At 34.0% G+C, this 15,763-nt stretch overlaps 1 protein-coding gene across 4 annotated transcripts in view; it reads right to left on the reverse strand.

Moving 5' to 3' along the window:
• Positions 1 to 9,342, reverse strand: part of LOC105002141 (natural killer cells antigen CD94-like) — a 15,473-nt gene extending 6,131 nt beyond the window's left edge. Inside the window, exons 1-4 of one of the 4 annotated variants that reach the window (XM_010858656.1) lie at positions 9,313 to 9,342; positions 4,519 to 4,791; positions 1,421 to 1,519; positions 1,202 to 1,270 (exon numbers count right to left, since the gene is read on the reverse strand). In XM_010858656.1, the coding sequence (XP_010856958.1) occupies positions 1,202 to 1,270; positions 1,421 to 1,519; positions 4,519 to 4,723 (373 nt within the window). In that variant the 5' untranslated portion in view covers positions 4,724 to 4,791; positions 9,313 to 9,342. The other 3 variants (XM_010858654.1, XM_010858655.1, XM_010858657.1) reach the window with 3 other exon arrangements.
• Between the last annotated feature and the right edge of the window lie 6,421 nt (positions 9,343 to 15,763).

Here is a 15,763-nt window from a genome sequence, read left to right on the forward strand (position 1 = left end):
AACCCTTTGCATGAGGTGGCCAAAGTACTGGAGTTTCAGCTTTAGTATCATTTCTTCCAAAGAAATGGCAGGGCTGATCTCCTTCAGAATGGACTGGTTGGATCTCCTTGCAGTCCAAGGGACTCTCAAGAGTCTTCTCCAACACCACAGTTCAAAAGCATCAATTCTTCCGTGCTCAGCCTTCTTCACAGTGCAACTCTCACATCCATACATGACCACAGGAAAAACCATAGCCTTGACTAGATGAACCTTTGTTGGCAAAGTAATGTCTCTGCTTTTGAATGGGAGTGCTAAACCAAAATATTTTTATGTCATCCTCAAACTACTGCATGATTTTTATTATTTTCCTTCTATTTCTTTCTTTATCCCCCCTGCTTATAGGAAATGTTCATCAGGAACACTCATGAGGAATGTCTTTGGCCTCAGTGACAAAGGGACCCTACCCTTTTGGTTTTAGTGTATGGAAAAAGAGATACCTTTCTTGGCAAATGCATCTGTGCTGAGAATCTAACACTGTTCTTTAAAAAGGAAAAATTTCCCTGAAAGAAAGTCAGAGGGGAACCATCCCAACTTCCTGAAAAAATAGACTCAGAAACATTATCTCCCTCTCTCTCGCATTCTTTGTCTTTCTTTCAAGTGCTGAGTTTACTGTTAGGACTTTGAGTAAACTTGTAATAAGTGAAAAAAAAAAAAAAAACAAGAATTCAAAACAATAACTGCTTTCTATATCATAGCTATATCAATGTATAAATAAAATTAATGTACTTTAATAAAATCAAAATGCTTCTAACTTCATAAATGCTAGAGGAATCATCTCCATCAGGGAAAGCTAGAAACAAAAAAAAAATGTTATTGAGACATAACTCCTTTGTTTTTCATTTGTTTTCTTTTTCTTTTTGCCCTCTTCACCCACTTCTCTTGCTCCCACCTTAATATAATTTATATCCCATTTTTCTCCTAAAAATAATCAAATCACAAAAACAATACTTACCTATTATACATAATACTTTGGGTCTTGCATTCTCCTGTGTCATCTTTCTCATCTTGCCCAATATTAATAGTTCCATGATAAAAAATTGAACATACCATAAAAGAGGATTTTTTCTATCTGATTCACTGAAGTTTTGTGGATGTTAGGAAAACAAACCTTCTAACCCTAATAATCAATATTAGAAGTGGACAAAACAGAGAGAGTACTCACCATCATTTTTAGAAGATACAGTGGGAACAGGTGATATTTTTTGGTTTGGGTCTTCTTTGTTGGAATATACTATGGAAAAAATCATGGTAATACTTAGTTCTGTTTAGGATAAACTAATTAGGACAATAAAAATTCAGTCTTGATCACAAATCATTGAAATGTATTATGTTGTTGATATATTGACTGTGCCAAGGACAGATTATTTTCTTAATTACTTACAGTTTGCAAGCAAGACACACACTGTTGTCAACAAGACCACGCACAAGGTCCCCAGGCTCCCAGTTATCACTTGCCAGGCCTTAGATCGGTGGTGTAACACTAAAGGAAACAGAAACAATGATGAAGTTTCATCAGTTCCCACAAATCATCAAATATGAAATTTAAATCCATTTTGTTTCACTCTCAGAGGGCAGTCATTCATTTTCCAATCCTTGTATGAGTTCTTTGATACCCAGATTTCCTCCTTTTTAGCTTTTTCTTGACTTCAATTCTTTCTGATCCTGTTTGAGGCCCCAGGTATGTCACCTGACTCACCAGCATCTTTGTGTATTCCTCGCCTAGTCATCTATAAATTATTGAGTCTGAGCAATTTGAAAATATACTCTCAGCTAGGAGACTTAAAAATGAAATACACCTAGAGAAAATAATGCTGTCATGCAAAAAAATTATTTTCAAAACTCTATGTGAATATTAATATTCACTCATTAGCCAATCAATCAGTCAGGGGGGAAATAGCAAAACACATTTTTGCTCTTTGTTGAGATAAGAAATAATTATCATAAATTTTACAAAGACATACAAGTATGTTCACCAAGTTTTAATCCAGACACATGTGAACAGGAAATGCATTTATCAAAAAAAAAAAAAAGACATTTCACTGAAAGCTGGAGGAAAGTAAGAGCTAATTATTTCTTCAAGTACGAAAGACATGGAGGAGGTCTTCCACTTGGGGTTGTTGTTTAGGCACTAAGTCCTGTCTGACTCTTTTGTGACCCTGTGGACTGTAATCCAACAGGCTCCTCTGTCCATGGGATTTCCTAAGCAACAATACTGGAGTGGGTTGCCATTTCCTGCTTCAGAGGATCTTCCTGACCCAGGGATCAAACTCGAGGAGAGTCATCAATAAATGATTTTAGATGACAGGAAGTTTGATGTATCATGGAACTGAAATTATAGTCTGACTGGAATTCAGGGAGCAACGGAGAGAATGGAAGCATAGAGATAACTGTTTTTAACTTTAAGAACAATATGAAATCTTTGCAGACACCTATTTTAAAAAGATATCACCATTTGTCTTGAAACATAAGAAAAGATTGAAAAATGTGTAGAGTGGAAGATGAGAGACTTTTAGAGAGTCTGTGTCAGTAATCTTCATGAAAGCAGATAGACATCAATCCAAGACAGAAGAAAGTTATTTGAACACGTGGGCCTTTTCAAGATTGCTTGAATGTGTCATAGATGAAAGAGTGTGAGGAGTCAAATTTCCAAGTTTAGAAATTAAACAGTGTGGTGGATAAATATTAGCATGTCTAATCTTAATTTTGGTCAACTTCTGCCCAAAGTCCCTCTTTGACTACCAAAAAAAAAAAAATTATCAAGCCTCAGTAAGACTCTAACTCAAGCACCAGGAAATTTCTTATTTTACAAGGAAGTTGAAACCATGAATTTCCTTACCTTGACCGCCTTCCTGAATATATGAATATTCATATATTCTACCTTACTATATGGATATTCATATATTCATACCTTATTATCTTCTTTTCAATTCAGAGGAAAAGCAATTTCTTTATGGCCCAAGTTAAAACCTATTGTATGCCCTAATTACTCCATGCCACCCAGTTTCCTTTAGAACATTTATTTTCTAAGAGAAATTTTCTCTTTTTTGCCAGCTTCTTCATCATCTCTTTCTATAAATTTTGTCACATTCATCCATGTATGGGCTCAGATCTCTCAAACTCTAATATCAGATCAGATCAGATCAGATCAGTCGCTCAGTCGTATCCGACTCTTTGCGACCCCATGAATCGCAGCACGCCAGGCCTCCCTGTTCATTACCAACTCCCGGAGTTCACTGGGACTCACGTCCATCGAGTCAGTGATGTCATCCAGCCATCTCATCCTCTGTCGTCCCCTTCTCCTCTTGCCCCCAATGCCTCCCAGCATCAGAGTCCTTGTTATTCATACAGGTCTTTCATTTATTATCATCATTTCTCTTATGTTGTTTTTTTCTCAATGAAAATTATAAAAATGTTTTCTGAACTAAATTTATTCCCATAATAAATTTCTTTCAACCTCTTAACCCTTAGTTGTAGCTTATATGTTTTTCTTGGCACTCAAACAGAAATCCCAATTTTTTGGACTTTGCCAAACCCCAAATTTTTGGACTTTTCTAAGTCCAAAGAAATAATTTTCCACTTGTCATTTATTAGATATAGTTTATTTTCTCCTTCTCTCTGGACATGCATTTCATATGTATCTTTCTTGAATCTTCTTCTGCTTAAGTCATATATGTTCTTTTTCTCTAGGATAGACTTTTCACCCATATTGTCTCTGTTTGCAATCTTACCTACTAACATAAGTCGTTCCTACCCTTTTCCATCCTTTTCTGGGACATCTAGCCTTTAAAATCCAATTTCTTTATGGACATTTTCCTCTGAACTGATCAAGAGACAATTCAAATTTCATATATGATCTGCCTTTATTAGATTAAACATGTTTTTCTTAATGGTGAGTAAACATTATTTTTTTAATGATGAGTAAGATGATTAACTACTCAGTCACTTAGGTTAGGAACATTATTATCATATTCTGCTAATTTTTCAGCTTTAATGCCAATATCCAATTAATCATTATTATATTTTTCTGTAATCTATCTTTCCTCTTACAAATTCTGTTAGTTTTTTTGAAGCCAAGTGGTTATTGCAGCTTCATCTTTATGGGTATCATAGGTTTGGATCAGGGCCACAGTAAAAATTCAAAAACAGTTGTGGGGCTGAGTTACATTGAATTGAATTGAAGATTAATAACAAGAATTATTTTTTAAATTATTTAAAAAATAAGCAGTAGAATTTACACAATAATTCTTACAAGTAATACAATTCTGTAGGATTATTTTAGAGGAAATGAACATAGTGAAGGATTATTTAAGAGACAAAAAATTTTATGGTAATATCTAAAATAACTAAGGAGAGTGCTGAAGATAGGTAATCAGTGTAATGAGGCAATTTTATTATACAATGGTTTTGAAAGAAGTAATTTTCTAAACCCAAGAATCAAGATCTAGCAAATAGCAAAATATAATACATATAATAATGTACCTTTTCCTTTTTTCTGTTTTCTGTGCTTAAAGTGAGAAGATCTGGGAAACTTCAGTTCCATATAGTCTACTTGCTCTTCTCTTGACTGGACATTACTCTGATTTGTCTTGGATATTTTTTGCTGTTGAGACTTGCAAAATTTTGGTTCTGTGTAGATTACCTCTTGCTTGTTTACAATACCTTTGTTTTGCATACTCTTAAGCATTTTTTCTTTTTTTAGACTTAGACTGCTTCAGCTCAATCTGGGTATCTTTCTGTGTCTCTCTTTAATATCTATGCAGTAGAGAAAAGTGAGGGAAAAGGTTAAGCGGTGATTATATCAAATCAGACAGTGAAAAATGCATTCATTCTAAAGTACAAGTAAGCTTTTAGGTATAACATTAAAAGGGTAAAAAAGGGAGTAAGCGAGAGACTAAATCTCCCTCTCACTTTGCAGTCTTTATTCAGAAAAATAGTTTTATTCTCCTTTAATAAGATTGATAAGATACATTTCCTCTCTGAATCAGGTTTTCAAAGGAGTAGGTTTAAAGTAGATATGTTTTCCCTCCTCAACATTCTCTATATAATGAATAAATGTCGACAATGTGTGAACTAAGGTTAAAACACAGCTATATTAACAAAGGTTTAATTACTTAAATTTAATATTAAAATTTTTATTTCAAATCACATTGACATAAAGTTTACTGTATCATTGAAATAATTCATTAGGCAGTAGATTCTTGACTAATAGAGGGGGAGAAACCTATGTCTTTCATGAACTGGGTAAATTCTACATTTGCATATAACCATGTATCTCTCTGCCAGCCTAACATCATTTTTCTACTTAACTAGATCATGTTTATTTGCAAGCACACACACACACAGAGGCAAGCAAACAAGCCATCTAAAATTAAGAAACAATACCAATGAATTGCCAAAAAGGGACAAAAGAAATTAAAAGGTCATGCATAAAATTTTAAAAATTTATTGTCTCATTAATAAAGAAAGAAATGCAAATGAAAATAATAGAGCACATTTCAGCTGTGAGAACACTAAATAATTAATGCTTTGTGGAATTGGCACATGATTGTGAGTACAAAATTATCAATATTTATGAAAGCATAAAATAAGTAGAATTTTAACCAGCAATTCTAGCTTGAGCAATGTATCTTACAAAATACTTTTTAAATATTCAAAGTTATGCAGAACCTATCTTTTGTTTTTATTTACTAAGAGCTAAATTGGAAAAACAAAGAACAAAAATTTATCAACAGAATTCACAATTAAGGCAGGTGTTAAAGCTATGGTACATTTATACCCTAGTATACTATTGTTTAATGTAACAGATATTATTTTTATATATTATTATATTGTATAATGGCATATATATTATTAAAGCAAAATAATAGATTTCTAACAGGCTGTATTTTCAGTGATTACTTGTAGGTAGAGTTTTGGCATGCATTGCTCTCTATTTCATTGAAAATAAAAGAATGTATGATACAAGCCATTTTTTTTTGTTTATTATTTGTTTATTTAACAGTTTTTTTAAAATTTTGACTATTTAGAAGTATTGAGTAACAAACAATTTTATTCATAAAGCCTTTTCCATATCCTATATTTATCCTTCTATAAATTTACTAACAGTAAATTTTGAAAAAACTAGGATAAACTAATTTTCAAATTAGAAATTTTTCTCACCTCCTCAAATTGTTTTCTGAAAATTTTGACCAATTCATTTAGCACCAGCAAAAAATTGATATTTAAGAGTATATTAGCATTGTAAGAATGTTGCTGTTTAAATGTTTAGCACAATTAAACTCCCTTTTTCTTTGTCCCAAAAAAGAAAGAAAAATGACTATTGTTTTTGAGAGTTGATAATTAAATAAACATGATCCAGGAAATGCTAAAAGTGATAGAATCAGATGGAATATTAATTCAAATTGAAGCAATACATAGATTGCTAATTTCACAATATATACTTGAACAAATTTCAGATAAATCAAAATGTTAAATGCAAACCATGAGATGATAAAATTAATAAAACATTCAAAGAAAGTATAAGTAAATAGTTATAAGTTTCTAATCACACATAGACAAGAAAGAGAGTTAGGTTGAATTATAAAAACATCATTTTATTGCTAATGCAAAGACCTTTTGTCAATAATAACCACATGAAAAGACTTTTTCTTCATCACTAAACAAAGAAATACAGACTAACATATTAATAATATAGATGTTAACCTACAGAATCAAGAAATCAAATTCAACCACACAGAGTTGGACAATGTGCAGGAAAACAGACATTCATTTACACAGACTTATGGTTAATTTAAATCTTTCCCTTCTGGAAAATAATTAGTTAGTATGTATGGAAACCAAATAATGAAAACATCAACTGATCCAACATTTTAAAATAATGAGAAAAATATGGGTTATTTAATAAAAGAGGCTAAACAATTGGAGAAAAGAACAACAAGAAAATTCCAAGACAAAGAACCAAAAAATACAAAAGATAGCTGCATTCATTCTTCATACCATTGTTTACAAAATGAGCACGTAATGTAATTTTACAGAAATGATTTTTTCCTAAACTGCAGTACATTATGAATTGATTGTTGATATTAATGTCAAAAATTACATACAATTTTAACTTCTTGAGAGAAGGAAATAAACAGAAACAATGATACTCACCAACTTGAAGAATAAATTTAAAAAGAAACTTTGTAGGAAAATCAAAGATCCTAAACAATGTAAAGATACTAAACAATATAAAATCGCTGTATGCTGAAAATAAAGTTATACAGAGGATAATGTGGTGTAAGAACCTTGAGGGAAGATTCTCAGTTGAAAAATAATCTAATAATGACATAATCATTTGTTATTCAAAGCATGTGTGAAAAACTACAAAGGAAGTTTTCATGAAACTACTCATTTGTAGTTTACCTCCCCCACAAAATACCAATCAGGAAATAAAAAATACCTTTGGTATTTCAAAAACCATTTCATAAATTACAAATTTTCAATTTAAAATGTATAAGGAAAATATTACATTTAATGACCGCTTAATAAGAGTATTTTAATATCAAGTCTGAGGCCTTAAAGGAAAAGAAAACTGGACCAATTACATATTGTATTAGAGATTATATGAAATAAGAGTACCATGGGATACATGGAAAAGTATGTAGTTATGACAATAGAAATTATTTTTAGGCTTTACTGGTTAAATTATAATAGATAATTCTTGCTTATTAGTTGGTAGTGATACCAAGTATCACTACCCAGAGAATGAAGTTTATTTTTGTATTGTGTTTATTATAGCATACAATATAGTTTATCAGCTTAATATCAGCTTCCCTGATGGCTCAGTTGATAAAGAATCAGCCTTCATTGCAGGAGATCCCAGTTGGATTTCTCGGTGGGGAAGATCCTCTGGAGAAGGGGCAAGCTACCCACTTCAGTGGTCTTAGGCTTCCCTTGCGGCTCAGCTGGTAAAGAATCCACCTGCAAAGCGGGAGACCTGGATTCAATCCCTGGGTTGGGAAGATACCCTGGAGAAGGGCGTGGCAACCCACTTCACTATTCTGGCCTGGAGAATTCCATGGACTCTATAGTTCATGAAGTCCTTCATTTTCATAATATAGTTTAATATAGTCATGTGTGTGTGTGTGTGTGTGGGTGTTAGTTGCTCAGTCATGTCTGACTCTTTGCGACCCCATGGATTGTAGCCTGTCAGACTCCTCTGTCCATGGGATTATCCAGGCAAGAATACTGGAATGGTTAGCCATTCCCTTCTACAGGGGATCTTCTAAACCCAGGAATCAAACCTGGGTCTCGCGAATTGCAGGCAGATTCTTTAATGTCTGAGCCACTTGGAAAGCTTGGTGTGTTATAATAAATACATATAATTTGAAAGACTTCCATGATCAGCAGCTTATGGGTAAAAAAGGAAACATTTTAATATAAATTTCCCAATGTGTCTCTTGTTAGTTTGTACCTGATGATTGAGAACCACAGTACAGACACCATCTTTTTCAAGTCTTTTCCACTTATTTATGACTCTAACATTCATTTTCCCTCATCATGGCTTATGTGCTCCCAGGTATCCTCATTATTGACCAGGCTAATGAATCACAGTATTCTGATCCACTAATGTCCATATGAACCATCCTCTTATATCCCGATTACAGAATTTCTCTGTCTCCTCATCTACAGTAACTTCCTCATTCTGCCACAGCCAAGCCCCGCTATGGGAACACCTTGGTCTTTGAATATCTTTAAGTATTTCATCTAAAAAAGTGTCATATAAACTTAGCACTCTCTACAAACACTCTTACCTTTCAAGATTGCTCATTTATCTCTCTCCAACATGAAAATGCTCTGATCTCATTGATGTCTGCAGCCCATTTGACCTCATTCCACTCTATCAGTATACTTCTTTCTTCACCTTCTTTCTTATCAACCTTGATTCTCTTCTGACAATCACTAACTACCTTGAACATTTTCTGGTCCCACTTGTTCAGTAAAATCACCCTATGTATGAGATAAATTATCTGTTCCTCTCTGTCATCACCTGAGAAGCCAAGTCCTTTTTAGAACAGATCAGATTTACTGCAATATAAATTCACAGTCACCAACATGAAATTGCTTTAATTCTGCTAGGAGTCCTGTTGCTTTCTTCAAGTCATCATTCTTTCACATTCTCTGAAACTAATTTTATCACACATTCTCCATTCTTAACAAATCTCTCTTCCACACCCTCTTTGTTCTCAGAAGATGACCTATATCACAGAAAAAGAAAAACTAACAGATTACCTTATCTTTCTCCGTGTATATGCATGCATCTTATCTTCTTTCCTGTTCAACAGAGGTGATTTCTTTCCTCTTAAATAAAGCCAATTTCAACTATATTTGAATCTACCTCTCCACTGACCAAGAATCACACACTATTTATCACTCTGCTTTCTTCTTGAATATTCAGTATCTTCTTAGTACTATCCTTCACATCAGTTTAAAATTACACACAATTTTCATCATCATTAGACCTCAATCCCAATAAAAAGTACTATCTTTGCTCTCTATCACTCTTAGAAATATTCTCAAAGTGCCATTGAATTTCATCACTATTTATTATATTTTATTCTCATTTCTCAAGCCATTGCATTCTAACTCCTGCCTAATGACTCCTCGGCATCAGCACACTGTTAGATCATAAGTGATCTCTGCTTCACTAAATGGATCCTTTATTTCTCTTTTAGTTGAACTTTTAATAGAATTCAATCCCATTCACCACTTCTTTCTTCTTAACCATTTCTTCTTTATATTTTCTTGGTCTCTTCATCCACCGTCCTTGTCTCAATTACTACTTATCATGTGTTTACACATGTGCACCTGCTGAGAAGATTTCTTCTTTAGGTTTCAGCTCACTTATTCTTTGTCAGTTAGCATTTCCTCAAATGTCCTAAATATTAACAACTAAAACTCCACACCTCAAAAATGAAACAAAGTAAACAATATCATCATCCCACATATGTTCTTATGTTAGTGAAGGTCACCATTTTTCAACTTGTTGAAAGAGTAAGGAATCTGGAATTCCCCCAATTTACTGTTTGTTTATCTAGATCAGTTACAAGATTTGACCTATTTTAAATAAGAAATTATTCTCAAATTGCCTGCCTCTGCTATGGCCTAGTCTTTGAAAGTGTTATACACTTTCTTCCATCATTTTGCTCTTGCTGCATCATTCCTCTTTAATTAAATGAACCATTTTACTTAACATCACTGGGTCTTCACACATCCTAATATTCTTGCCTAAATCGTTCTTTGTCCTTTTCTTTACCTAACTGATTGAAACAATTCAGTTTGTAAGATACTTGTTCCAATCTATACTCCCTTAGAGCTCTTCAGGGAACTCCGACACTAAGTCAGTTACCTGTATATTATTTCTCATAGTACCAGGTTGATAATTTACCTTTTTTGAGGTAATAATCAATACTGAAAGCTAAAAATAATTTCTGTAGTTATTTGACTGATATATATTTTCTCCAACAAGTTTAATTTCCCCAAGGATATGTCCATTACTATTTATCATTTTAGGTCCTGACATAGTAGATAACCAGACATATTACTTAAATGGGTGAATCAGAAAATAAATAATAGAATACTCCATAAATTGTGCTTAAACAACTAGATATTACATCTTGGAAAATTAAACTTAGCTCCCTATATCAGGCAAATGAAATGCTAAACAGGAGTGTATGTATAACGGGATAAAGGGCTTCTCAGGTTGCACTGGCAGTAAAGAACCTGCCTGCCTAGGCAGGAGACCTAAGAGATGCAGGTTTGATGCCTGGGTCAGGCAGATCCCCTGGAGGAGGGAATGGCAACCCATTCCAGTATTCTTGCCTGGAAAATCCCATGCTTTTCTACAGTCCTTAGGGTCTCCAAGAGTCGGACACAATTGAAGTGGCTTAGCATGTGCACACATAAGGGAATAAAACACAGAAAATGTATTTTTAATCTTTGAGAAAGGCAAAAAAAAAATGAAATGAAGACAATTTTTTTAAATGACGTGCTCGTCCAAAAAAAAGGGAAAAACAAAATATTTTAATTTATATAAAACTTTTTATTAAATATGAAAAATATATAACCTATATATATTACATAATGTTGTTGTTGTTGTGTTACCAAGTCATGTCTGACTCTTTTGCCACCCTCTGGACTGTAGCCTAACAGGCTCCTCTGTCCATGGGATTTCCCAGGGAAGCATTCTAGAGTGGGCTGCCATTTCCTTCCACATGGGATTTTCCCAACTCAGGGGTCAAACTCACGTTTTGTACATTGCAGGATGATTCTTTACCTCTGAGCTACCTGGGAAATCCATATTGTATAACATATATATATATTTAAATAGAACGTGATGAAGTCTGATAAAAATACAATATCTTCTTAAAATAGCTAATTAGAAGTTTCTCTTACTACAGGCAATACCACAGACAATATCAATTCAGTTTTGAAACAATGTTTGCTATTTTCTGACAAAAACTTTGATTTAGTTCTTAGGCATGCATGCGTGCTCGGTTGCTTTAGTCGTGTCCGACTCTGTGAGACCCCATGGAGTGTAGCCTGCCAGGCTCCTCTATCCATGGGATTTTCCAGACAAGAATACTGGAGTGGGTTGCTGTGGCCTCCTCCAGGGGATCTTCCCAAACTAGGGACAGTCTTCAGATAAAGATGTGAAAATCTTTTTGACTACAGCCTGGCATCTTTTCTGTTCAGAAGATCTGCTGTTAAGTATAAAAGATACACCTGTGTTTCTTCTTATTTCCTATGCCTACCTCAAAACAGGGTATAAGTTAGAATCTTTGTGAAATACATCAGTATAAACCAAATTAACTAAATTGATCAATTTTCAAATTCTTTTCATATATAAGTGGCTCTCTGTATCTATGAGTTCCACATCCATAAATTCAACCAACCACTGATGGAAAGTATTTGAAAAACAAAATTTCAGAAAGTTCAAAAAAAGCAAAACTTGAATGTACAGCAACTATTTATAAAGTGCTTACATTGTACTTCCCTTGTGGCTCAGATGGTAAACAATCTGCCTGCAATGCGAGAGACCCGGGTTCAATCCCTGGGTTGGGAAGATTCCCTGGAGAAGGTAATAGCTACCCACTCTGGTATTCTTGCCTGAAGAATTCCATGGACAGAGAAGCCTGGTAAGCTTCAGTCCATGGAGTCGCAAAGAGTGGGACATGAATGAGTGACTAACACTTTCACTTTCCACATTGCACTTAAACTACACAGCATGTGCATTGAATCAGATACCATAAGTAATATAGAAATGATTTAAAGTATATGTAGGATGTGCTGAGATTATATGCAAATGCCACACAATTTTATATAAAGGGCTTGGGCATCTGCAGAATTTGGTATCCAAAGGATCCCTGGAACCAATCCTCCAGGGATGCTGAGGGACAACTGTATGCCCCAATTTAAACCTGCTAAAATCATTGAAATATTTCTTGAGGAAAAAGAGCAAACAGAAAATTCCTAACAAAAACTACATGCAATCTGAACATTTAGATTAATAAAATATTTATTTTTAATGGGTTTCACTAGTGACTCGATGGTAAATAATCTTCCTGCCAATGTAGGAGTCTAGGGTTCCATCCCTGGGTTGGGTATATTCTCTGGAAAAGGAAATGGCAACCCACTCCAGTATTCTTGTCTGGAGAGTCTCACGGATAGAGGAGCCTGGCAGGCTACAGTCCATGGGGGTCACAAAAAACAGTTGGAGACGACTTAGTGACTAAACAACAATGCAATATTTACTTTCAGGTCTAAAAATTCTTAGTCCTGTAACAAAATGTATTTTAATAATGAATATTTTCTTTTTCAATAAGCATCTCTAAGTAAATAAATTTCCAGTAATAAGATTTTCTCCAAAAGATAAATCAATACAGCTGATTTTCATTAATTAAATCTCCAATCTTACTGGGTTCTAACATAGTAAATAAAAGGCATGCAAAAATTTGCTCTATATTATGAGAGAATAGAACACTTTGCAATTTTATTCAGAACTTATACTAGCATATACTATTCTTTTACATTTTTGAACTTTATTATTAATCTTTGAAAATTCTAAACTTTTCCCAAACTTCCCAAGTTCACACATGCCTATGATCTGAAATGCCAGTGTCTACAGTAGTGGATCAGAGGTTTTTTTCTAGAATATAGCTAGATTTTAAACCACGTATTTTTAAAACTTTGCTAGCCCAAACTTTCAGGAATATAGTCTTGTATTTTCTATTTTTCTATTTTCTATTTCTTTCTCAGTGAATCTGTAGTTGATTTTGTACTTCAAAGACCTTCACTGATCTAAGGCAACAGGAAATTTGACAAATATGTTTTCAGAAAATTGGAATCAAAACATAGATCTAAACATTAGACACAGAATTAAATACAAATATTCAGTAAAATAAGTAAGCATCTTTTTTATATACTAATATTCCATAAATCTTATCCTTGTGTGTGAATTTCAAGTTTATAAAATATAATTCTTTGGTCTATACTAGTTAAAAACACAAATACTTTTAAAATACATCACTTTCAACCAGAAAAAAAAAGGGCAGGTAATCTTCTCTGTATGGACTAACAGACCTTAATATACACATACTATTTACAATGTTTAATAAAACAATTACAGTCTTAAAGAAGCCATTCCTTGGTGGAATAAGATTTTCAATATTTGCAAGATTCGTAAAGTCACTTTTAGCCATTAACTTGTTGGTGTATCTAATTGTAATACCAAATTTTACATTTGTGCATGTGAATATAATCCATTAATTCAGGGGTATTAGTATAATTACTAGTATTAATAAAAAGTTAACTGAATTTTGATACAATCCATATTAATATAATTCCTATGCTTTAAATTTGCTTTCACATGTGTATGAATGGACAGGTTTTGTATGCTTTTAAGTATGAAAGCGTAGTCTTTCTCTTTTCTGGAGTATCTGTGAATATCTTAAGACCAGTCTCACTTTCTCTACTGATGTCTTCTTCACTTTATTCCCCAGAAAACATCCTCATTTCACCCACTTTGTAGTATTTCCTTTGCTAAGATATGTTAACATGTTTACAGGGAAAAGGCCATTGTTTCAGCCACATAGCAAACATCACCTCCACCCATGTTGACCTCACAGGCTGAGTGCCATCTCCCCTGGAAGTCACAGCGTCCACCACAGCCTCGGCTGAGCTAGAGCTTCCTGTGCAGCTACCGGGGTGAGCAGAGTCGCCTGCTGCACACTTCACCCACTCACACGCAGTCATCTTTCTGTGTTCTGTTACCAGTTTTTATGTGCATTTAATTCTATTGGTCATATCTCACTTGTACATGCTTCCTGAGTTTAGGAGTTACACCACCTCTTATTTCAACTTTTCATAGCATCTAAGAGCCAACCAATATTTTTTTTGGTGTGGTGTTACTTGATAAAGCATATGAAAAACATTAACAGAAAATAGTGTATCTTTGAACTTGTCCTGTCTTATCTGAAATATACTTAATCCTCTTTCATTTGTTTAATATTAAATATTACAGACACACAAATTTCCACACATACTACATTTTTGTCAGGGCTATTTTATATACTATTAACACACCCCAGGTTTCCCTTACCCTTCTTTCTACCTTGCCTTGTAATGTTTGTTTGTTTGTTTGTTTCCTATCCCTTGATAACATCAGTAAGCAATATTTGTACAGAAATTACAGTCCTGTCAATCTATTATGCATTTTATTGATAAAGAGTAATTATACCTTGGAAAAGGCATTTTATGATAGTAAGGATGAAGAAACACTTTAACCAAGAAAATGAGACTATTTAGATCATTAAGTTGATTCTCAAAGCAAAAATATAATGATATCTGGATGACCCAAGGCCTTTCTTGACTTCTTTATTTAAATATCCAATTCTTTGACTGCAAAATACCCTTCACTGCTTTATTTTGCTTATTAGCATTCATGATCACTTATTACATATAATTTACTACTTCACTGTCTTTGTCATTTTTCCACTTTAATGTCAGTCCATGTGGACAGTGACTTTTCTTTGTTTTGTCCATTTATGTAGCCTCAGACCCTCGAAGAATGATGGACATAAGGAGATGCTCAATAAATATTTGTTGCTGTGCTGTGCTAAGTTGCTTCAGTCATGTCTGACTCTTTGCAACCCTACAGACTGTAGTAAATCAAAGAATAAAAACCATAATCTTCAAGCTTAGCTGCATCTTAAATTTGGTTAAGACTGCAAGAAAGAGTACACTAGGTGCCGTCTGTTTGGACATTTGCACCTGTATAGTATCTCCAGTACAGCTCCTATTAATACTTCATTAAAATGGCTATAGAGAAATTAGGAAAATGTAGAGAAGTAGTTCCTAATACAAGGCTTCCCTGATGGTTCAGTGGTAAAGAATCCACTTGACAATGCAGGAAGATATGGGTTTGATCCTTAGGTTGGGAAGATCCCCAGGAAAAGGAAATGGTGATCAACTGCTGTGCTCTTGCCTGGAAAATCCCATGGATAGAGGAGCCTGGTAGGCTACAGTCTATGGGGCCATAAAGAGTTGGACATGACTTAGCAGCTAAACAACAGTTACTAATACCGACAGCCAGTGCTGCCTTCTTCTATCTGGGTTTCCCTGATAGCCCTTCCAGGGTTTCCCTGAGTTGGTACAGAATCTTCCTGCAATATGGGAGACCCCA

This window comes from Bison bison, unplaced genomic scaffold, assembly GCF_000754665.1.
Source record: "Bison bison bison isolate TAMUID 2011002044 unplaced genomic scaffold, Bison_UMD1.0 scf7180017864390, whole genome shotgun sequence".
NCBI lineage: Eukaryota > Metazoa > Chordata > Mammalia > Artiodactyla > Bovidae > Bison > Bison bison.